The sequence below is a fragment of the Camelus bactrianus genome, chromosome 22 (genome assembly GCF_048773025.1).
Source record: "Camelus bactrianus isolate YW-2024 breed Bactrian camel chromosome 22, ASM4877302v1, whole genome shotgun sequence".
Taxonomy (NCBI): domain Eukaryota; kingdom Metazoa; phylum Chordata; class Mammalia; order Artiodactyla; family Camelidae; genus Camelus; species Camelus bactrianus.
In genome coordinates, this window is record NC_133560.1 from 30,806,879 (window position 1) to 30,829,965 (window position 23,087).

General features: G+C 60.6%; 1 protein-coding gene across 4 annotated transcripts; it reads left to right on the plus strand.

The window, feature by feature from the left end:
- Positions 1 to 1,102: 1,102 nt before the first annotated feature.
- ATP8B3 (ATPase phospholipid transporting 8B3) lies at positions 1,103 to 19,864 on the plus strand. Of its 4 annotated transcripts, XM_074351239.1 has the most exons (27): positions 1,103 to 1,237; positions 2,604 to 2,662; positions 3,155 to 3,246; positions 3,665 to 3,778; positions 4,881 to 4,979; positions 5,237 to 5,298; positions 5,810 to 5,882; positions 5,982 to 6,052; positions 6,472 to 6,554; positions 7,135 to 7,293; positions 7,666 to 7,754; positions 8,440 to 8,630; positions 8,756 to 8,964; positions 9,817 to 9,842; positions 9,932 to 10,088; positions 10,507 to 10,695; positions 10,777 to 10,889; positions 12,431 to 12,595; positions 12,696 to 12,807; positions 13,616 to 13,691; positions 13,884 to 14,004; positions 14,252 to 14,636; positions 14,747 to 14,970; positions 16,511 to 16,978; positions 17,146 to 17,284; positions 17,538 to 17,665; positions 18,807 to 19,864. In XM_074351239.1, exons 2-27 carry the CDS (start codon positions 2,614 to 2,616, stop codon positions 19,392 to 19,394), a joined length of 4,182 nt encoding a protein of 1,393 aa, XP_074207340.1. In that variant the 5' UTR covers positions 1,103 to 1,237; positions 2,604 to 2,613; the 3' UTR covers positions 19,395 to 19,864. The 4 variants fall into 4 exon arrangements, 1 of the variants encoding a protein (XP_074207340.1); XR_012501702.1 differs by lacking the exon at positions 17,146 to 17,284 and having other exon boundaries at positions 18,810 to 18,948; XR_012501701.1 differs by lacking the exon at positions 17,146 to 17,284 and having other exon boundaries at positions 18,807 to 18,945.
- The last annotated feature ends 3,223 nt before the right edge of the window (positions 19,865 to 23,087 follow it).

A 23,087-nucleotide genomic window follows, 5' to 3' on the forward strand; every position in this document is an offset into this window, starting at 1 on the left:
CTCAAGGCTGGGGGGAAAGGACAGTGGAGTTGCCCAGCAAGTATCTTCCCAATTTCCGTGCTTCAGGGGATTCTAAAAAGAATATGAAAACCAGCTTAATCCTTCCCTGTTCCCCGCCAGTTTGCCCCTCCTAGGGGGACCCTCCCATACAGCCACCCACCCTGGCTCAGGTCCCCCATTTCCAGCCTGGATGCTGTCCCAGCCTCATGGCTGACTTCCACCCCTGTCACCTCCTTTAGGAAGACCCCCAGAGCCTCGGTCCTGCACTGGGTGGGCACACACTGGGCCAGAACCCTGGCAGGCTTCTTCCACGCACAATGATGTCGGTGGTTTTAACAGCCTCCCCAGCCTGGCGCCCAACAGTGCACCTGCGCATAGGAGATGCCCACTGAACGGGTATGGGATGAACAAGAACCCAGAAAGCCAGCTCAGACTCACGCCCCGCCTACCTGCGATTACCTGCATGTCCTTCCTCCGCCCCTAGTCACGAACCATTGGCCCTGCCCAGGCTCAGCCAGATCCAACCCACCCCACCTAGTGCATGCTTCACAAGGTTCCGCCCCTAAATGACTGGCTCCTTAATACCTTGGCCCTTTCTTTTCACTCTGCTCTCCAAGTTCCCGCCCACTGACCCAGCAGGTCCATGCCCTGACACACCTCATCCTCTGCAAGGCCCCAACCCTGGGTCTTGGCCGCAGGTAGACAGGCACCAGTCGGCTCCGCCCACAAACCCCACCCTGCCCCACCCCTCCTCTGGCCCTCTCTGCAAGGCCTGGCGTAACCTAGTCCTGCTCCCTGAGGCCCCACCCATCTCTGCAAGGCCCCGCCTCCTGCCCTGCACCCTCCGGCCCGTTTCCTCCAGGCCTCCCTTGCTCGGCCCCGCCTTCCGCCCCCAACCCCGCCCCCATCTGGCCTTGTTCTCCACGGCCTCCCAAGCTCGGCCCCACCTTATACCCTGACCGCCCCCCTAGGCCCCGCCTTCTGCCTGGAGCCCCGCCTTCGGTCTTGGCCCCGCCTCCTGGGGTCCCGCCCCGCCCCATCTCTACCCTGGCCTCGCCCTCGACCCCGGTATTCTGCCCGGCCCCGCCCCTAGGCCCCGCCCTTCCGCCCCGCCCAGCGCCCGCGCCGCCCGTTTCAGGCCCGTTGGCCCCGGGCTAACAGCCCCACCACGTCCGTCGCCCTGGACACCCGCGGACTGCCCCAGGCAGCCCGGCCCCACCTGCCCCGGGCCGCGCAGGTGAGCGGCGGCGATCCCGCAGCTGTACGTCCCCGGGCGCCCGTGCACTCTGAGCTGTACCCGGCCAAGGGGCCGGAGGTCGCGGAGGCGGCGGAGAGGGAGCCCTCTAGAGGTTCGCGCCGGGCAGGGTCCGGACTGGCGCCGGAGTGCCCGGTGTCCTGTGGACCTGAATCTCCCGTCCAGGGAGGCCCCCGGGACTAGGCATCGAACCCTGCGCAGCTTCGCTGCGGGAGTGCTCGGGGTTTCCCTGGGGTTAGTGGGCGTTCTGGTGAGCTGAGAGTGGGAGTGGGGGGAAGCAAGCCCGGAGGCGGGGAGGTGTGTCGGCGTGTCCTGCCCTCAGGTGAACTTTGTGTAGATCCTGGCCATCTCAGCATCCCTCCAACTCCATCTGTACCCCACTCTGGGCTCCCGCCACTACAGGTCGCACTGGCTGAGCCTCATTCACCCTGAGCCTCACTTTACCTCATCTGGTGAATGGGCGCTGGCCTTGCTCAGGCTCCCAGGAGCTTCAGAGCTGGTCCTGAGCCAGGCCCTACCCCCGGGCCCCAGGGACACCAATGACTTAGACGCCAGCAGTCCATGCCTGGGGAGGTTCCAGTTTCAGCCGGCAGCCCAGACAGTGAAAGCAGAGGAGAGTGGGTGGTCAGAACTGAGATGGGGGACAACCCAGGCAGAGAGGGAGCCCAGAGGAGGAGGCGCCAGAAGCCTGGACGGTCTGAGAAGTATGAGCTGAGAGCAGAAGGGTGAGGAGGTTCTGGCCAGGCGTGCAGGACGGGTGCTCCTGGCAGAGGGAACAGCAGGGCAAAGGCATGGAGAGAGGGGCTGCTGAGCGCTGGGGTGGGGTCATCTGGGGAGCTGCCGAGGGCATTGAAGGACTAGGAGTGACCGTGAACCAGCAGTGGGAAGGTTCCGGGTTCTGTGTAAGTCGGGTGTCACCATCTCCTCCATCTCAGTTAGCTCCCCAAGATCACACTCAGACCTCCCAGAGCCCTTTAGCCATACACACACTTGGAGATGTGGCGTAGAAACCCCAGGGCCCCACTTAGTCGGTCAACAAACACTGATTGAGCACCTGACCAGGCTGGACATTGTGTCCCGAGTGGGGCAGGAAGGGGAGCAGGGAGGCTTAGGAGGACCTGGGTGCAGTCATCCCAGGGGAGGAGATGGAGGCCTGGACTGTGAGTGGCCATGGGGGTGGGGAGCAGTGGCCAGGTGACTGTAATGGGGAAGGACACACAGCCGGCGACTGGACCTTCAGAGCCTGGTGAGGGGACAGCAGATAGATGTGGGAAGTGACATCTCAAAGAGGGCAGAGTAAAGAGCTCTTTCCAGCAAGGGTGTGACCTCAGGCTCCTCTTCCCGACAGCCCCACCAACATGGGCAGTCTCGAGGACCGAGAAGACCTTGAGGAGGAGACGAACTCAGGTGCACCTCCGGGCTGAGCTCAGACACGGGCAGGGGCTGGGGGAGGGGGCCTGCAGTGGACCAAGCCAAGGGATGTTCAAGTGTAGCGGCTGAAGTGGGGAGACAGAAGGCCCAGCGTGGAGTTCTTGGCGGGTTACAAATAGTTCAAAACCCTATGACTGAAAGGTGGGCTCGGAACTGGGGCTACTATGTGGGCTGGACATGGAAACTCGGACACCTCGCAGCCCGTCGGGGGACCGCATTTACCTCTCTGTAGAAGAAGTGGGAGTGAATGGGTCTCCCAGGCCTAGGGACCAGCGCAGGGTGGCTGGTGGGCGAGGGGCTGCTCCTCAGATCCACCTGGGCTCCTCCAGCGCCTACTGTTGGGCCCTCTCATCTGTTTACCGGCTCCCACAGCCCTGGGTCCCCCAGGCCCCATTAGCCCTCCTCTGGGGTGTCGTTAGCCCATGTTTGTCCCTGGCCCTGAGCGGTGCCCGCCCTCTCCGGCTGCAGCATTCACCTGGGAGGTGCAGGCCAACAACCGGGCCTACAACCGCCAGTTCAAGGAGAAGGTCTTCCTGTGCTGGCAGAGGAGGAAGTACAAGGTGCGCAGGCCCGGCCGTGCCCCCGCACCCCTGCCCTGCCGGCCTGTTGGGGTCTCCCCGCAGGGTTAGTTTGGTGGCCACCCGAGCTCCGCCTCCGCCTGCACCTGCTTCGTGTTTGTCCTCATGGAATCGCTGGTTTGGTACTGGAGTTTCGAGGGTCTACTCTGCCCCACCCTAGTTCAGGTTCAAATACGTTAACAGGAAGCTTTTGAAACTTTCATGGTGCAGTGTGTCCCTCAGGCTCTACCTAAACCTCCCGCATACGGCTCGCTCTGGGAAGTCCTGGGGTCGCGCGCTGGGAGTCTGCACCTAGTAGGGGCTTGGTTGATGCTGGTCGAGGCCGGAGGGCGGGGTCGGACAGGGTGGGCGGTGGGGCCCCCTGGCCTGGGCAGCACCCCCACGCTGGCTCTTGTTCCAGAGGAATGTCATCCACACAGCCAAGTACAACATCTTCTCCTTCCTGCCGTTGAACCTGTACGAGCAGTTCCACCGCACGTCCAACCTCTACTTCCTTCTTATCATCATCCTCCAGGTGGTGCTGGTGGGGGCAGCCCCAGGGGGTCAGTGCCTGTGCCCACGCCGCTCCTTCCCCCTGCTCAGGCCGCCTCCCCCAGGAAGCTCTCCCTTCCCACCCTCCTGCGTGGCTCTGCAGACAGACCCAGGTGGTTTTGCTGCATGATCGTCTGTGTATTTTCTGGGTCAACGTCCGGCTCCCCACACACTGGGAGTGCCCTCGGGGCCAGTTCCCCGCGGCCTGGTGCCTGCTGCCCGGCCCAGGGCCTGGCACACAGGAGGCGCTCAATGTATGTTGAATGATGAGGGCGCAGGGGTGGCTCCTACCGATCTGAGGAGGAGGCCACATGACCCCTTTGGCCCCAGCAGGCGGAGCTGACCGCAGAGGGCGAGGAGGAAAGACCAGGTTCTTGGGACCCGCCGGGTCATTTCCTGGCATCGGGCTGGTCATGGGTGAAGAGGGTGAGGTGGAGGGTGGAGGTGGGCCCTGTGTGGGGTGGGCTGTTCCCAGAACACTCCAGCCCCCACCTAGTGTCTCATTCAGTTCTGAGTAAAGTGAGACACTCCGCTTTTATCCATCGATCCGATAAATATTTATTGAGCACCTACTGAAGGCAGGTCCTGTTCTGGGCACTGGGGGCCTGGTGGTGGCCCTCACGCCTGTCTTCGGGTGGCTCAGGGACTGGTGAGGTTGACTGTCATCAAACCACGTGGTAGGGACCAGTGATGGGGACGGGAACCCCTGCCCAGACCGGTCTGGGGGCCACTTAGAGCTCAGATCCGAGGGTTACAAGGAGGGGAGACAGTGAGAGCTAGGTCCCCAAGGAGGGAACCAGCTTGGGGATGGGAGGGCTTCCTGGAGGAGAAGACATGGGAGCTGGGCATGGAAGAGAGAGGAGGCAGCCCTGGAGAGAAGTTCCAGGCAGGGGGCAGGTCTGGAGCGCAGTTGCCCTGAGCTTTGCAGGGGGAGGTGGCCGGGCTTGGGCCCTGGCAGTCAGCAGGGGGCACACAGGTGGGACACAGGATGCCAGGCTGTGGGGCTGGATGCGCTGGGCAGGAGGGCGGCGGGCAGTTGCGGGTGCCCTGGTTGAGGGGCCAGCGTGACCCACCCTCCATGCCAGGGCGTCCCCGAGATCTCCACGCTGCCCTGGTTCACTCTCTTCGCCCCGCTTGTCTGTCTCCTCATCATCCGGGCCACCCGAGACCTGGTGGACGACATTGTGAGTGGGGCAGGGAGGGGCGGGGGGGCACAGAGGACAGGTAGGGGCCTCAGGACCGTGAGCTTGCTGGGGAGATGGCGGGTCATGCACAGTCAGCTCGGGCGGCAAGTAGAACCTGCCCTCCCGCGGCTGCTCCCTGAGGGCAGGGTCGCTGGACAGATAGCAGGGTGAGGGCTAGCCAGCAGGCACCTGTGTCTGCACCCTCCCCTGGGCTGCACGGGGGGAGTGTCATCCTCTGACTGCCCCCGTTGGCCCAGGGGCGACACATGAGCGACAGGATCATTAACAACAGGCCGTGCCAGGTGCTGATGGGGAAAAGGTGAGGCTCTGCCGCTGGCTACGGGGTGTTGGGTGCTGGGTGCTGGGTGCCAGGTGCAGGCCGTTCTGGGGCAAGCCAGGGCCCCCAGCACAGCCGAGGTCGGGCACCACAGGGAGGGTGCCCCGAAGATCATCCAGCACCTCCCACGCTCCCTGACATCCTGGCTGCGTCTGACAGTGGGGGTACCCAGGCCAGCACGTATGAGGCACCTGCTGTCTACCAGGCCTGGGATGGGCCCTGTGATGAGGCAGAGTTGAGTTCAGCCGAAGGGGAAGGCAGGAAGGTCTGGACTTGGAATGTGGGAGGAGGGGGCGGGCAGGGAATAATGGGCCTGCAGCCCTGCCCTGTGGGCTGAGGCCCCCGGGTGGGGGCAGCAGGAGCAGAGGCTGGGTGTTGGCACCCCCCCTTGCTCCTCCAGCTCCACCAGGGCAGGCCGGTGGGTGGAGGGTGGGACTTCCAAGGCTGGGAAGGGGCCCCCACACCTGCTGCCCCCTGCTTCCGCCCCGCGCAGCTTCCTGTGGAGGAAATGGAAGAACCTGTGTGTGGGAGACGTGGTCTGTCTGCACAAGGACAGCATCGTGCCGGTGAGCTGGTGGGCTGGAGGGCAGGGCCGCCGCCCACTCAACTCCCTACGCCCATGCAATGCCCTCTCCTCCCACCCCCGCCGCTGCCTCCCCCCGCAGGCTGACTTGGTCCTGCTGGCCAGCACGGAGCCCAGCAGCCTGTGCTACGTGGAGACAGCTGACATTGACGGGTGAGGCCGGTGATCACTGGGCCTTGGGGGTGAGGCCTTCCCCAGTGGCCAGAGAGCTGCTTGCCAAGCCCACTGGGAGGCTGTGGTCCTGGGAGCCTGGATGAGGCGCTCGTGAACCAGCAGGGGCAATAAGATGAAACCACAGGAAGGGGACACCCCTTCCTTGTACATTTCTGGAAGCTCCACAGTGTGCCAGGGGCCACTGCCCTCAGAGCACAGAGGCCTAGGGTCTGGCCTCGGCCCTTTCGCAAATGCCCTGTGTGACCTGGGGCAAGGTACTCTCCCTCTCTGGGCCTCAGCCTCCTGCTTGGCAGCCAGCGCACCCGTAGGTGCTCAGGGAAGATGTCGGGGGGGCCAGGGACACCTTGCTTGGGCGCTGTCTGCCCCAGCTTTCGCCTGGCTCCCCTTCTGGTCACCAGGGAAACCAATCTGAAGTTCAGGCAGGCCCTGCCGATCACCCACCACGAGCTGACCAGCATAAAGAAGATGGCAGCCTTCCAAGGTGAGAGCCGACCCACCCATCTCCCCACTCCGGGTCCCCATGGCGGCCCCCTGTGTGGTGGGTGCAAAGGCTCCCCAGCTTACTGGGTTGGAGGTGGTAGTGGGGTGTGCTGGGGGTTGAGGAGGCTTCCAGTTGTCTCCCATTGTCATCGGTGTTGTTTATTCCTAGGCCCTTGGGGCTGGGATAGCTTTTAATGGGCGGGCTTATTCCAGGCCTATAGCATATCCCTCAGATCAACGTGACAGTGGAGGCAGTGTCCAGCCTTATTACAAAACAACCATGAGGAAGGGGTTCGGTGGGGGGCACCTGATCTGGCAGGAGGACCAAGGAGGGCTTCCCTGAGGAGGTGTAAGTGTGGGAACAGGGAACAGCACACACAAAGGCCCTGAGGCCAGAAAGGGCCAGCTTTGGAGCCTCCAGGAGGAGGCTGTGCGTGGGAGTGGAGGTGCCAATGGGGCTGGTTTGGGGCCATGCAGGGCCCTGACTGGGGGTGATGGGAATATGCCCTGAGTCCCCCACTGGGGAGGGATGTCTGGGCCCAGCCGTGCCCTTGGCTCCCTGACCGCCAGGTTGCCCACAGGCAAAGTGGTGTGTGAAGAACCCAACAGCCGGATGCACCACTTCGTGGGCTGCCTAGAGTGGAAGGGCAAGAAGCACCCCCTGGACAGTGGCAACATCCTCCTGCGGGGCTGCAGGGTCCGCAACACGGACACCTGCTATGGACTGGTCATCTATGCCGGTACAGCCACTTTGGGCCCGCCCCTGTGGTGTCCTGCGTGGCCCCGGGTCGGGGGTGGGTGGTGAGAACCCTGCAGTCATCGGCAAGAATTCACAAGGCCAGGCCGCTGTGTGATGAGGGGCTCCTGGCGTGGTTTCTCTGGACCCTCAGTTCCGAAACTGTGCAAATGGACATGTTGAGCCAGGACCTTTATTTTGACTGGAAAAAACGGGGTGCTTGTATGTAGATGGAAGGATGGGTGGCAGGTGGATGGATGGGTTGGGTGACAGAGGGGTGGAGAATGGGGTGGATGGATGGGTGGGTGGATGGACTGATGGAGGGAGGGAGGGAGGGATGGATGGATGGACAGACGGATGGATGAAAACCCTGCAGGTTTTGATACAAAGATCATGAAGAACTGCGGCAAGATCCATCTGAAGAGAACCAAGCTAGACTTTCTGATGAACAGACTGGTGGTCCTGGTGAGCTCCCCCAAGCCCCTGCCCTGGGAGGGGGGGCACAGAGGAGGGGAGGAAAAGGGCCCCACCCTGTAGACAGATGCCCTGGCCGTCCTCTTCCCAGCCTCGGTTTTCCTGCTCTGCAGAATATGCAGCCTGATCCTAAGGACAAGTTTGTGGGCCAGATAATGTTTTTTGAAAATGGCAATTTAAAAAAATGTTTTCATAAAACAGAATTTGATTCAGATGTCTTCCGAACCCACAGGAGATAAAGTGCTCACATGTCCTCCTCTACTGACATTTAACAATCCTTAACTTTTTGCCTAATCAACCTTATCTTTCGAAGAGTTTTTGAAATAGCGGGGGGCGGGGTACGCTCAGCGGTAGAGCGCGTGGTTAGCATGCACAAGGTCCTGGGTTCAATCTCCAGTACCTCCATTAAAAAAAATTTTTTTAAGAAATTTTAAAAGTTATTAAAATAATAATAATAAAAAAAAAGCAGCCACGAAGCCCAGCAAAACCGCAGCCCCCCCCCACTGCCCCTCCCCCCCGTCCCGCCGCCTGTCTGGATGCGGAGTTGGGGGCACCCCATCGCTGGGCTCGTCCTTCCACGCTGAGCGCAGGAGTCCCGGGTGGCGCGTCCCTGGGGGGTCTTGGTGCCTCCCAGGCGCTCCCTTCACGCTGTGCCCCATTCCCATCCACTGTGCAGATCTTTCTGTCCCTCGTGCTGATCTCTGGGGCCCTGACATTGGGCTTCTGGTTCAAGGTGAGGGAGTTCAAGGCCAAGCATCACTATGTGTCTGCCAAGCACGTGCGTAGTGTGGCCACGGAGACTTTCTTCAACTTCTGGGGCTTCCTCATCCTGCTCAGCGTCATGGTGCCCATGGCCATGTTTATCATGTGAGCCCCCGGGGCCTCCGACCCGCCCCTCCGCAGCCCTCTGCTAGGGAGGGAGGGAGGAGCCGGAGAGCCTGCCCGCTGGCCAGGCTGGGGCGTGACCCCCGGCGTGCCTTGTGCGTCGGCAGGGCTGAGTTCATCTACCTGGGGAACAGCATCTTCATCAACTGGGACGTGCATATGTACTACGAGCCCCAGGACATGCCCGCCAAAGCGCGAAGCACCAGCCTCAACGACCAGCTGGGCCAGGTGGAGTACGTCTTCTCCGACAAGACTGGCACGCTCACCCAGAATGTCATGGCCTTCAGGAAGTGCTGCATCAGTGGCGTTGTCTACGGTGAGGCCCCAGCCCGGCACCCCTTCCCCACCGGGGCCGCCCGGCCCGGCCCCTTCCAGCTCGCCCGCGGCAAGGACCGCCCCGCCCCGCCCCGCCCCGGGGGCCGCCGCGACTGCCCTGGGGCCTCAGTGGGCCTCACTGACGTCCTCTGGCCTGCCGAGCACGCGGCCCCACCCCCAGAATCCCACCCAGATTTGTGCCACAGAACTGTCCCCAAACAGCATCCTCTCATTTGGGGATCGGCAAACTCCTCCTGTAAAGGACCCACAAGTCAGAATTTCTAGCCGCTCAGGCTGCCCAGTCTTTGTTGAGAACGCAGTGCGCCAACCCCTGGCCTAGTTTATCACTAGTGGATGTGGTCTAGATGAGGAGACGACAGAGGACCCAACTGAGTAGTAACTGGGCGTGGTGGGCAGCCACCAGTGTGAGAGGCAGGCCTGGCCTCGGGGTGATGTGGGGCAGTGGGGTCTGTGTTGAGCGGCATCAGCCCCCAGCCAGGTCCTCTGATGTGTACAGAAGGGCTCTGGAGCCCGGTTTTTATGTGAAGTCACGTAGTGTTTCAAAGCAGGTGGCTGAGTCCAGATTTTAAAAAGCCCACGAGGAGATGCAACCAACATGTTCCGCGGGGCTGAGCCCCACTGCGGGCCACCCTCCCGGGTCCGCAGGGACACGTCTGCCTCTTACTCCTCCTCCGAGCAGAAAGTGAAGCTGGGGCTGGGGGCTGGGGCCCAGGCCCGCCGGCCCCGCTGCCTCCGGTGGCCCCAGGCGGCCTGACCTGGGTTGCGGAGGTGTGGGCTGTAGGGCTCCCAGCGAGTCCTGGGATCTGAGGCCTGAAACAAGGTCTTTCCCTAGGCCCGGAGAAGGAGGCCCCATGCAAGGTGAGCCCTGGCTGCCTTGGAGCACTGGATGGTCGAGGGCGCGGACAGTGACCCACTCAAAGCTGGCCTGTCCCCCCACCGTCCCCCAGGAGGACCCCTACCTCTGGAACAAGTTTGCTGACAGGAAGTTTCTCTTCCGCAACGCCGAGCTCCTGCAGGCCGTGCAGGCCAATGAGGACCAGAGGGTGCGCGAGTTCTGGCGCCTGCTGGCCATTTGCCACACGGTGATGGTGCAGGAGAAGAACAGTGAGCCTGCTTAGAGGGTGCTCGGGCCCTGGGCTCTAGAGACGCTCGCCAGGCCTTAGAGGTTGTCCCGCCCAGCTCCCAGGGCTACTCTCATCCCGTTCAGAGGGTACTCAGGCCCAGGTCCCAAGCCCCAGCCTCTTCCAGACACAGAGGCCATCCAGGTCTGTCATCACACCAGGAGGGGGAAGTCATGCAGACTGAGACCCAAATGCCCACCTTCTTTTATTGGACTTAGAGGTTGTGCGGCCCCAAGAGACTGGCCATAACTATGCAAATACCTGTGGGCACCTACTGTGTCCCTTTCTTCCCTGTGCTAAGGAGATGGAAGCCGGCCCTTCTGCAAGTGGGTGACGGATCCCCGACAAGGGCAGGCTCTCAGACCCTGCCCCCTCCTCCACCCTTGTCCCCTCCCGGCCAGACCAGCTGTTGTACCAGGCAGCTTCCCCGGACGAGGAGGCACTGGTCACTGCGGCCCGAAACTTTGGCTACGTTTTCCTGGCACGCACACAGGACAGTATCACTGTGATGGAGCTGGGAGAGGTGCGGGTGTACCAGGTCCTGGCCATGATGGACTTCAACAGCGTGCGCAAGCGGATGTCAGTGCTGGGTGAGCGCCTGCAGCCCCGGGTTGGGGTGGGGCAGGTGGGCAGGGGAGCGTGTGTGGGTAGCCAGGCCTGTTCCTCTGCAGTCCGCACCCCCGAAGGCTCCATCCACCTCTACACCAAAGGTGCCGACACAGTCATCTATGAACGCCTGGGCAAGAAAGGCATGACAGAGTGGACCACAGAGGCGGCCTTGGCCGTGAGTCTCTGTGGGAAGGGAGGGTGGAGGGGCAGGGTCAAGGGCACAGGAGAAGGGCAGGGGAGGCCAGTGTGCAGAGAAATTGGCTCAAGTACCCAAAGTGGCCATGTACAGTTGGTCAGGTTGTGCACTGTTCTGCCCAACACACACACACACACACACACACACACCCCTGCCCAGAGGGGACATCTTTTTCTGAGTCACACAAGAACATCCTGTGGTTGAACTTCTGCCCTGGATGCTACCCCTCCTCCCAACCAGGCCTAGGTTCCAGGACCTGCTCAGCTCTCTCTGCCCTAAAACTTTCATCTCCCAGGGTGAAGCCCAGATGCCTTGGTCCAACTTCCCAGGCTGTGTCTTTCTGTCTCCTGTTGACCTCTCTAGCTTGGTCTCTCCTTGCCCTGGTTAGGTTGCCCGAAACCCCTGTTTCTAGCTTTCAGTTTCCTCCATGCTCAGGTGTTGCCTCAGGACCTTTGCACATGCTATCTCCTCTGCTTGGGATGCCTTCCTCCACTCTGGTGCTCAGGATCCTTTGGTCCTCAAGGTTCAGCCATAGATCCCCACCGCCAGGGAGCTGTTCCTGTCCTGACCCTAACATGGGGCTGTCCTGTCATGCCAGCCGAGCCCTGACCCTGTGGGTCCCCAGTGTCCCCCAGCACCTCAGGGGATGTTTGTGGAAAGACTCTCCTGTGTCCCTCCACTTGGAGCCTCCCAGAATGTCCTGCTCTGTGGGAAGAGAGGAGTAGGGGGCTGGCGTCTGGTTTCGGACCCAGAACAGAGGAGGTGCAGTCAGAATAATGACCTGGAGCCCAGGAGCCTGGCAGGATGGCTTATGTAATGGACAAATAAACTGAGGCACAAGAGTTGCAAAGGCCTGTCGGGAGCTCCTGATGACCAGGGAGCCCCTGCCACGTCCAAGCTCAACCTCTCAAGTCCATTCCAGTCAGGAATGGAAGCGAGACCGGGGGCCACTTGTTGGGGCAGGGCTGGGGGGTGAGTGGATGTAAGGAGCCATGATGGGTACTTTTCTCAGGGCCATCCGGCCCCCAGAGCACCCCTGGGTCCTCCCTGGGGTCTGGAGACATAGTCTCACCAGATCTTTCCTGTCCCCCAACCCCAGAGGCCTCACTCAGACCCTTGAAAAACGAGGCGCAGTGTGGGGTGCAGACGTTTTTGAGCTGAGGGGTCAGAGGGAGGGGTCCAGGGCTGGGGGAGCCCTGACTGGGGAGGGGTCCGGCAGGGCTGCACCCAGGGTCTTGAGGAATCGTTAGCATCTACCACCCAAAGTGTAGGGAGGGTGTTTCTGGCAGGGGGCATAGCAGAGGCAAGGTCTGGAGGCAAAACAGAGCAGGGCATCTGGAGGCTGAGGCAGAGCAGGTGTGTGCAGAGTGCCCGTGATCCCTGCCTTCTCTGGGGAGGACGGACTGTGGGTAGGGGGCAGGTTGGGTGAGCGCAGGCAGAGGGAGAGGGGCCGAGGGGTGCCTGGGGAGTCCGGTGGTGCTGAGAGGGTGCCGGTGCCCTCCTGCCTGCCTGGTGCCCAGTCCTTTGCTGAGCAGACCCTGCGGACGCTGTGCCTGGCCTACAAGGAGGTGGACAAGGACGTGTACGAGGCATGGCACCAGCGGCACCAGGAGGCCAGCATCCTGCTGCAGAACCGGGCCCACGCCCTGCACCAGGTGTATGAGGAGATGGAGCAGAACCTCCAGGTGGGTGGTGCACCGGGGGGAGGGGTGCCATCACCCGGCGCCAGCTCCCTGGCCCTGCCAGGGAGCCAGGTCCCTGCTCAGTCTGTCCCTGTTCCCCTAGCTGCTGGGAGCCACGGCCATCGAGGACAGGCTCCAGGACGGTGTCTGCGACACCATCCGTTGTCTCAAGCAGGGGAACATCAAAGTGTGGGTACTCACAGGGGACAAGCAAGGTGGGTCCTGGAGCGGCTGCCCCAGCACCAGGAGAAGGGACGCGGGCAGGAGAGCTCGTCCCTGCCCAGGCGCCATCGCCAGCCCGTTCCCCTTGTCTGGCTTCAGCATTGCCTTCCACCTTGTCCCTGGGAAGAGAGGACTGGGAGCAACAGAAAATGCTGGGGTCCCCTGGGCACCTCCCTCGGTTGGGCTGGGGCTGTTCTAAGCACCACCGAGAGGTGCAGCCCTCATCACCCTTGTGTGATGGTGGCCCATAGTGCTCAGAGAGCTCGGGCACCTACGAAGTTTGCCCAGCCACCGAGGGCCCAAGATAGCCTGGAATCTCAGGAACCCTGACTCCCCCACCCCTCGAGGCTTCCCTAGGACCGGGGGCATGGGCACCAGCAGGGCTGCCTTAGGACTTCTGTGGGCAGGAGGCACGTACACACCAAATGTTTACAGCAGTACTGGTATAAAGACCAATATCCAGGCTGGGTTCTTAGGTTCAGTTTTTTCCTCTTTTTTTTTTTTTTTAAAGAAATTTAGTCATTTTTCTGAGTTCCTTAGAGTGCCCTGGGGCCCTAGGCATGATGTGATGGTCCTTTGGCCCTCGCCCTGGACTCATCTCCCTCAGACAGGCCATCAGGGCCCCCTGTGCCCCAAGCTGCAACCAAAGTCACAGAGCTGGCTCTTACTGGCTGACCTTGCCACATGCCCGCCTTGGAACCAGTTGCTGTGGCTAGGGGGAGGGGCACAGTGCTGTGATGGGCAGGGTGGGCGTGGCCCCCAGGCAGGCGCTGTGGAGGGGCTGAGTGTGCTGGTTTGCAGAGACAGCGGTGAACATCGGCTTTGCCTGCCAGCTGCTCTCAGAGAACATGATCATTCTGGAAGAGAAGGAGATAATGTAAGAAGTGGGGGTTAGGCAGATGTACCCGAGTTGGGGGGGTCGGTGGGGGCGGGGCAACCACTGCCCCTGCGTGGCCCTGGGGTCTCTGCCTGGCTGAACTCCCAGAGTGGGAAACCAAGGCCAGCAGGGGAGTGGGTGGAAGGAAGCCTGTGTGGCCGGCGTGGCTGAGCCCCGGCCGGGCCCCTGCAGGCGGATCCTGGAGGCCTACTGGGAGAGCAACAACAACCTGAAGGGCGACAAGAAGGACCATCGGAGGAGCCAGCTCCTGCCACAGGTCAAGATGGCCTTGGTCATTAACGGGGAGTTCCTGGTCAGTGTCAGCTCCTGGCACACGGCAGGGCCCTGGCACCCGGGAAGAGGCCGGGAGGAACTGTGGGCTGGGGCTGGGGCTGGGGCCCCTAGAAGCGCTACCGGACAAGCAGAGGGGAAGGGTCTCACTTGCCACACCAAGAGTTGAGGGGGTGGGGTCAAGTCCAGCCCGGGAGGAGGGTCCGGGGCAGTGTTCACCGAGGGGAGGGGTGCAGCAGAGTGATGTGCCCCCGCCCCCTGCGGGCCAGGATCAGCTGCTGCTGTCCCTGCGCAAGGAGCCCCGGGCCCTGGCCCAGAAGGTGACCTTGGACACAGAGGAGTCCTGGCAGGGGCCGGGCGAGGGGAGGATGGACTTCCTGCAGGCCAGGCGCCTGTCCCTGCTGTGGCGGACGCTTGGGACCCAGCGGAAGACCCCCGGGCTGGCGTCGGAAGACAAAGACTCCAGTAGCCACGAGAGCCCCGAGGCGCGGCGGGAGCAGGCTTTCGTCGAGCTGGCCTCTCAGTGTCAGGCAGTCATCTGCTGCCGGGTGACGCCCAAGCAGAAGGCCTTGATTGTGGCGCTGGTCAAGAAATACCAGAATGTGGTGACCCTGGCCATCGGGGACGGCGCCAACGACGTGAACATGATCAAGAGTGGGTGGTGGGCAGCAGGGATGGGGGGGGGTGGGTGAGGCCCGCGGCCCGCAGCAGGTGGGGGCGGTGAGTCGGGGGCCCGGGGCTGACAGGCTGGTGTTCCCCCGCAGCTGCGGACATCGGTGTGGGGCTGGCGGGGCAGGAGGGCATGCAGGCGGTGCAGAACAGCGACTACGTGCTGGCCCAGTTCTGCTTCCTGAAGCGGCTGCTGCTGGTGCACGGACGCTGGTCCTACGTGCGCGTCTGCAAGTTCCTGCGCTACTTCATCTACAAGACGCTGGCCAGCACGATGGCCCAGATCTGGTTCGCCTTCTACAGCGGCTTTACCGCCCAGGTGTGCAGGAGGGCACTCCCTTCTGGGGGTGCTGTTCCCCTCCTGTAGCCTCCAGGACGGCAGCAGGCACACTCACCCCCTGGGGGCCTCACGGGGGGGGGGCGGGCGGGGGGCACGCTGAGCTTGCCTGAAGTCACAGGGTAGCTCAGCCTCTTGTTTGGCTGCATTCCTGCAAGTACAGATTCCAGACAAAGGGAGAGGCTGGTTCCTGCCGAGCTCTGTGCTAAGCATTTTCAGGGCTATTTGGCAAATTTGAGCTTTGAGGCAAGGGCAGGACAGGTGCTCCAAATGTATGTACATCCTTCAAGGGGAGAGAATGAGAGGGTTTGAACCCCAGAGAAGAAAAGGCTGTAGGGGCTGGGTCCCTGCCTTCAAGAGTGTTGACGGTGCCGAGGAGAGCACCAGAGGTGCTCTCCGGAGCGTCGAGGAGCTGCGGCGCGTGGGTCCCCTGCATGGAAGGAAGCTGTCTGAAGACAGGCTGCCGTGAGGGGATGCGCCTCCGCCACTGACACCCGGGCATCTGAGAGGGAGCCTCCTGGCGGCACCCTTCGGAAGCAGTGTGTTTTTGTTTTGCTTTTTGTTTCTGGGTATCTCATGCTTTTAGGTGCTGCTCTACGTGGGAATGTTTTCTAAGTCCCCTTTCGTGAGTGTTTATTGCTGACATAGAGACACACAAGTCTTCTGTGAGTTGATCTGGGCCCTGACACTTTGCTGAATTTGTTTGTTGGCTCGAGTAGCTTTCCTGTGAATCCTTTGGGACCTTCTGCATATAGGATCATGTCCTCTGCAAACAGAGAGTTTTACTTCTTCCTTTCCAATTTGGATGCTTTTTGTTTCTTTCTCTTGTCTAATTGCTCCGGCTAAGACTTCCAGCGCGGTTGACCAGCCATGGTGAAAGCAGGCATCCTCGTCTAGTCCCTGGTCTTAGAGCGGATGGCGTCTAGTCTTTTTACATTTGTCAATTGGAATTCTTCTTTAGGAAGAACTGTTCCTTCTCCCCCATTTAATTATTCAACCATTTATTCCTATCAGTATGCACTTACGGGTGTTGATTTTATTCTATGCTGTGTTGCTCAGATTGTCCCTTATCTGTCCCTTTGACATGTGCCTGCTTTTCGCTGAACACACCCCCACCTTCTGGTGCTACAAGCGGTTCTCATAAAAGAATGAGACTGTGCCTTTTCTCTTCCAGCCTTTTTTTTTTTTTTTTATGAGGGGGAGATAATTAGGTTTATTCATTGATTTCTACCTGGAGGAAGTACTGAGGATTGAACCCAGGACCTTGTTCATGCTAACCATGTGCTCTTCCACTTGAGCTGTACCCTCCCCCCTCTTCCAGTCCTTATCGCTGAGTGCATTCCTGGTCTCAGCCCCAACCCTGATTATAACCTGACTGTCTAACCCACCAGGAATCCTCTCCAGGTGCCGAGCTAGCTTGGGTGGCTCTCTGCAGGTGAAGACGCTTGTTTCTGGCCTTTGACCCTGAAGGCTCACTGTGCTCTCCCTCCCCTCTCCCCCTCTCCACACTCCCCTCCCCCAGCCTCTCTATGAAGGCTGGTTCCTGGCGTTCTTCAACCTGCTGTACAGCACCCTCCCGGTTCTCTACATTGGGCTCTTTGAGCAGGTGAGCATCTGTGGGTCTTGTCGCCTCCCTCCCTGCAGACGCTCCTGTCTCTGCCCCACCTCCTCCTCCTGGGGGACCCGGGTGGGGTGGGGGTTGTCCCCACTTGGCCCCAAGAGCCGGCCCCCACGACGCCTGAGCCTCCAGGACGTGAGCGCTGAGCGGAGCTTGGAGCTGCCCGAGCTGTACGTGGCGGGTCAGAAGGACGAGCTCTTCAACTGCTGGGTCTTCCTTCAAGCCGTCGCCCACGGCATGGCCACCTCCCTTGTCAACTTCTTCGTGACCCTGTGGGCCACCTGGGACTCGGCCGGGCCTGTCAGCTTCAGCGACTACCAGTCCTTCTCGGTGGTCGTGGCCCTATCGGGGCTGGTGTCCATCACCACGGAGGTGCGTGTGGCTGCCCGCCTGCCTGACCCCCGGGGCCTCGTCGGCCACTGAGTTCTCCCCGCCTGGTGACCTGCCCCTTCTTGGACCCTGGAGGCTGGGCCACCCCCTCCCCATGAGCCCCACTCCGGGTTCGTGCCCCCCCCGTCTTAACGCCCCTCCGTGTTCAGGTCATCCTCATCATCAAGTACTGGACAGTCCTGTCCGTGCTGTCCATCTTCTTCAGCCTCTGCTTCTACACGGTCATGACCTGGGCCACCCAGAGCTCCTGGCTCTTCACAATCTCCCCCAAGACCTTCCCATTTCAGTGTGAGCCCCCAGCGGGGAGGGGGTGGGGGGCCTAAGTCAGAGCCCCGTTCTGCCCCTCTCTGAGCCTCGGTCTCCGTGGCCATGCAGGTTGGAGGGGTGGCCATATAGAGGGGGTGTCCGTGTCTTTCGGGAATTTGCGTCACGGTGTCTACGGTGAAGGGAGGGGAGGGAGATGGAGTGTTGAGGGAGGGGCACTGAGCAGGCTCTGAGGAGGCTCCACCCCAGGCTGGCCATGACCCTTCTCTGTCACCAGACGCTGACCTCAACGTGCTATCCCAGCCCCCCGTCCTGCTGGTGATCCTGCTGAATGTGTCAGTGAGCACCCTGCCCGTGCTAGCTTTCCGCGTCATCTACCAAGCCCTCAAGAAGCCGCGGCCCAAGGTGAGGGACAGTGGTCCCCACCTCACATGCGGGACCCCAAGGAGACTCTGGGCCTGGGGTGCAAGGGATGGAGACCCAGACACACCCCCAGTGCCCCCAGGGAACCAAATGACAGGTCCCAGGACCCCAGAGGGGAAGCCACACTTCCTGGGGCTGAGGCAGCAGGAGCACTCAAAGGGCCAGTGCTGATGTGTCTGGACCCTGCCGTGAAGTCACTAGGGCTTGGGGTCCCCGTGACAGAAGCAACTTGGAAACGGTGTCAACAAAAAGGAAATTTAGGAGTAACCCCAGTGTTCATTGGTGGGTGATGGGTGAACAAAATGGTACATACACGGAGTGGAGTATTACTCAGCCTTAAAAAGGAGGGAAATTTTGACACTCACTACCATGTGGATGAACCTTTAGGACATGATACTCAGTGAGAGAACCAGACACAGAAGGACAAATACTGTCTGATTCCACTCACAGGAGGTCCCTGGAGGAGTCAAATCCATAGAGACAGGAAGTAGACAGTGGTGGCTGGGGGAGGGGAGGGGGAGTGAGTGTTTAATGGGGGCAAAATTTCAGTTTGGGAAGATGAGAAGGTTCTGGAGAAGGGTGGTGGGGATGGTGGCACAACAACGTGAATGTGCTTAATGCCACCGAGCTGTGCAGTTTAAAGTGGTTAAGATGGTGCATTTTATGCTATGTGTGTTTTACCACAATGGAAAGTTGGGAGAGAGGACTTAGTGGTTCATGGAACCAAAACCTTGAAGGATGAGGGGCAGCTGGGATGGGCCCCAGAAGTGACTGGAGTGGTGGATTAGCACAGGGCCACCAACCTGCCATCTTCAGGCACACAGGTTGGACATGGGGCTGCCCCAGGCTCTCCTCTCTTGGCTTTGCCAACAGAAGGTGCCCAAGGTGCTTGGTGACTGGTGCAAAGTTAAGTCCCAGGGAAGGATTCTGATTGGCTGGTGCAAAGTCAGGCCCCAGGGAGGACTCTATTGGGTCGACTTGGGAGGAAAAGAGCCTGGCCAGAGACTGGTGGCCAAGGGTTCTGAATGGCCCGCACTGGGTGGGGGGTGGGGGGACAGGTGACCCAAAAGCGATGGACGTAGCTTGGGAGCCTGATGACTCTCGCTCTCCCTTTTGCCCTGAGGAGGAGGAGGAGGAGGCGGCCCCAAGTGAGGAGATCATCACCGTGGAGCCCATGGCCTTCATTCACCGGGAGTCTCGGGCCCGGCGATCCAGCTATGCCTTCTCCCACCGGGAGGGCTACGCGGACCTCATCACGCAGGGCACAATTCTGAGGAGGTCACCAGGAGTCAACAGCGACATGCTGGTTGACCACACGATGCCATCTGATGAACTGTCCACGAGCACCAAGGAGTCACCCTGGTGCCCCAGGAAGATGTCGTTCCTGGGGAGGAAGAAGCACCAGCACTGGGGGCAGGTGCCCTCCGCGGAGGTGCAGCCTGCCTCCGAGGCGAGCTCGTCCACGACTGTGGACAGGCAGCCCTTTTCTCAGGAGAACCAGTCCTCTCCCACTGAAAGCTCGGCCCTCACCCTGAACCGCCAATCTGGGTCTTTCCAGGAGAAGTTGCTGAAGAGGCAGGAGGGGTCACTATCATATGAGCAGTGGCCACATTCTCCTCCTGAGAGTCTGCCACCAACCAAGGAGAGGCCACCTTCCCTTCAGGAGAAGCCACTGTCCCCCAGGGAGAGCCAGGTGACAGCTGAGAACTAGTCACTGCCTTCCAGCCAGCCGTCTTTGAAGAGCCAGTCAATACCCCTGCAGAGAAGACATCCGTCTGGATGTTCCCGAAGCTGTCCTGGAAGGCCCGGGCACACAGCTGGCAGGAGCAGCCCAGGCTCCCCGAGGAGGGGACGGTGCCAGTTCCCAACTCGACCTTCACTGCTCTGGTGGAAACGCTGCCACCAAACGTGGGAGAATCATCCACAAATGAGCAGCCGATGAAAGCGGAGCCCTCGCCGGTGGAGAGGCAGCCGTCACCCAGGGAGGGGCTGCCCGGGCTGGTGGGGAGCCAGGTTCTACCTGATCCGGCAGGACAGCCGCCCTCGCCTGAGGAGGAGCAGTGACTGCCCAGGCCTAGCAAGTGTCACCCAGCGAGCATGAGGCCTCCGCCCGAAGATGGGACTCCACACGCTTTTCTCTGTCTAATAAACCAGGGTCCGTCTGACCCCAGGGCTCCTCGAGGTTCCCTCTTTTCCTGTACTTTTTGTGATGCCTCACCAGATAGTCTTTCCTGGTTTTAAAAATCAAAACACTGACCTCTAGTGGCCTGATGAGGGATTTGCAGGGAAAGCTGGGTTTTTACTTGAGATTTTTCTTCACCCTGGGGTCAATAACATGCTCTCAGAAGGGAGAAAGGTGCTAAGCAGATTCTGCCTGCCATCTCTGGTTTCTGGCTGCTGCCTGCTGGCTGCTCCCGGGGCAGTTTATGAGGTCCACTTCCGGCACTGCCCAGCCTCTTCCTCCACCGGGCTGCCCTGGTTTCTTGTGCTCAAACCACCTTCTACTTTAGACTCCAGAAAGAGATAGGATCCGAGTCCTGGGCTGGGGGACTCCAAGGCCCTGTGGAAGGTGGATTCCTGTGGGGGTGGGGGCTCCGGGAGGCCCTCGTGGGAGAGGCCCACATCCTCTTTCCCTGCCCCCTTTGTTGGGGGGTGAGCACCATGCCTCCCGCTCCTGCACAGGCTCCCACCCCACTCCCAGCCCCAACTCCCCTCCCCCCACCCATCAGCCAATGCACGAGCCCAGATGAGTGACTAGAAAATAATTTATTGGAGAAAAACAAAACAACAAATCCAGCATAGCAATGGTTAACAATGATGATTTTTTTTTTTTTTTTTTTACTTTTAAGCCTGTCGCCTGAGGGTGGGGTGGAGAGGGCCTCTGTTCCCTCTAGCTCTGGGGGCTGCGAAGGAGGACTTTGGATGACCCAAATAGTGTCTCCTCTAAAAGCAGCCCTGGTGTCCAGTTGTGATCACACACTCAGGGCCACGTGGCCTCTTGGCTGAGAGAATCCCCCCAAAGACCTGGGAGCAGGTGTCTGCCTGGGCCTCAGGAGGAGCCCAGGGAGCTGGAACTGCTTTGGGCATAGACCTTGAAGTGGCCCGAGTGCGGGACCATGGAACACGTCCCTCCCCCACCCTCATTTCCGGTGGGATGGACCTGCGCCCCAGGCCCAGCCCTCCAGTGGGGCCTCCTGCCCCTCAGGGTATGAGGGGCCACCTTCGGCTACCCTAGTCCCCCCTATCTGGCCCCCGTCCTGGAAAGTGGGCTCTCCCCTGGTGGGAGTGTGGGGCCTCTGGCAGAACTGGTGTCACAGGCTGGGAGGCTGTCCCCGGGCCCCCTTTCATGGTGTTTTGGGGGCCCCTCTATTCCCTAAGGTCCCAGCGTGGGCTAGGAGGGAGGACTCCACAGGCAGGCACCCCTCACCTCCCGGGCCAGACGGGAAGGTGAAGTGGGGCCCTGCCAGGGCGGAGGAGGCTGGGGTGTCTGGGTGGGGCCTGGGCAGGTGCCTGCCAAGAGAGTGTCTCAGGAGGGCCCTTCAGATCTTGGGAAGCTAGGGACACCACGCCCCCCACCCCCCACCCCGGGCGACAAGACTCGAATTGGCTGATTGTCTCTCTCCTCTGAACAAGACACTTGGGAATTCATGCTAAGGTGAAGCCGACCAGGTCGGGGGGCCCAGGTGGCAGTGACACTCACTAGTGCCCAAAGACCAGGAACAGGAGGCCTGGGTCCCCGCCCACCGGCACAGGGAGGTGGAGCCTGGGGTGTGGGCGGTCAGGCCCCAGGGCTGTCGCCTTCCTCCTCTGCCCACTGACGGCGGCGGGACACAGATCCCTGGGAATGGGAACGGAACAGAGCAGCGACAAGGAGCACCGAACAGCACCCGCTGGGGCATGAAACACAAGATGCGACAGAGAATCCGGGGCTCCGGCCCCACGGCCCCGTCCCCACCCCCCACCCTTCCCACGTAGCACATTATCTTCAAGAAAAAGTACATCAGTCATGCATCAAATCAAATTCCATTGCGTCTTTTTTTTCATTTTTCTTCCTTTTTTTTCTTAAATTACATCTGAACACAGAACACATAGAATAATAAATACTTTTGTAAGACATGACTCCAAAAAACGAGAAACAGAACACGCCAGAGAACAGAAAGGTCTCCCTCTTGCTCTCCCTTCTCTCTTTCCTAAAGGACTCATTGAAATAAGGTCTGTAAACGCCGCTGGTCCTTCCTGGTGCTCAGTGTCTCTCTCTCTCCCTCTCTCCTCTCTCTCTCCCTCTCTCTTTCCCTCTCTCCCTCTCTCTTTCCCTCTCCCCTCTCTCTCTCTCTCTCTCCCTCTCCTTTTGCCTCTGACCACTGGCCACCCAGATCCCGCTGCCCTGACATTCAATATGTCTCCCACGGAACTCATCACAGAAACGACATACCATCGTCTGCAAAATTATAATTTAACGGTATAAAGCTTCAAGTCACGTATTCCAAAAACTAGCTAAGGATTTTTTTTAAATCACATAAACTATACATTAAATATCTTGAGGTATTTCAGAGAAAACTGTCAAAGGCTCGAAGGAGCTGTGCTGGAGGTGTCATTCCCCGTGCGGAGATGGTCTTTGGTATGTGGCAACCAGCCGGGTGTGAGGCGACTGGGCGAGGCGCCTGGGGGCTGGGGGGCAGGTGGGGGGCTGGTGTGCGCGCGCATGCGTGTACCCGTGCCCACGTGCGTGCGTGTGTAATCCGAGGGTGTCTGATAAGGATGCTTCTGTGACTGGTGTCAGTCCGGCCCGACGACCCCACCGCTGTTCACCATAAAGTGAAGGACCCCAAGTCACTTCCTGACTTTCCAGCAGGGGACAGACCTTGGACTCGGGGGCCCGGCAGAGGGCGTCGGGGAAGCTCTGTCCCCTGCAAGCAGGTGTTCTGTCCAGTGGGGCCAGGTGTTAGTGGGAGGTGGAGGGAGGGGCGGCGTCCACCCGGACCCCAGCGCCCGGAGCCCGGTGACGCCGCGGAAAGGCCGGCGGCCGGCGAGCGCGCGCGCGCATGCGCGTGTGTCTGAGGGAGGGGTGGCTGCTGAGCGGGAACGGGGACCCTTAGCACTCTGCCCCAACACCCAAAGGTTCTAGAAGCATCACTCAGATCCAGCTGCTTGAAAATCGGGGAGAATAGCGAGTCGATAAGGACAAGAGAGCATCACACACACGTCTTTGGTTCAAGAAAAAGGCACTCATCGACCTCGCTGCCCTCTCCCTCTCCCTCTCGCTCGCGCTCTCTCTTCTCTCTTTCTCTCGCTCTCGCACTCTCTCTGCTCTCTCTGGTGGGTGGCGGGGGCACCTGGGGGGAAGGGCCCAAAGCAGACCCTCACGCACTCCGAAGCCAGGGAATCCTAGCATCCAGCACAAGTC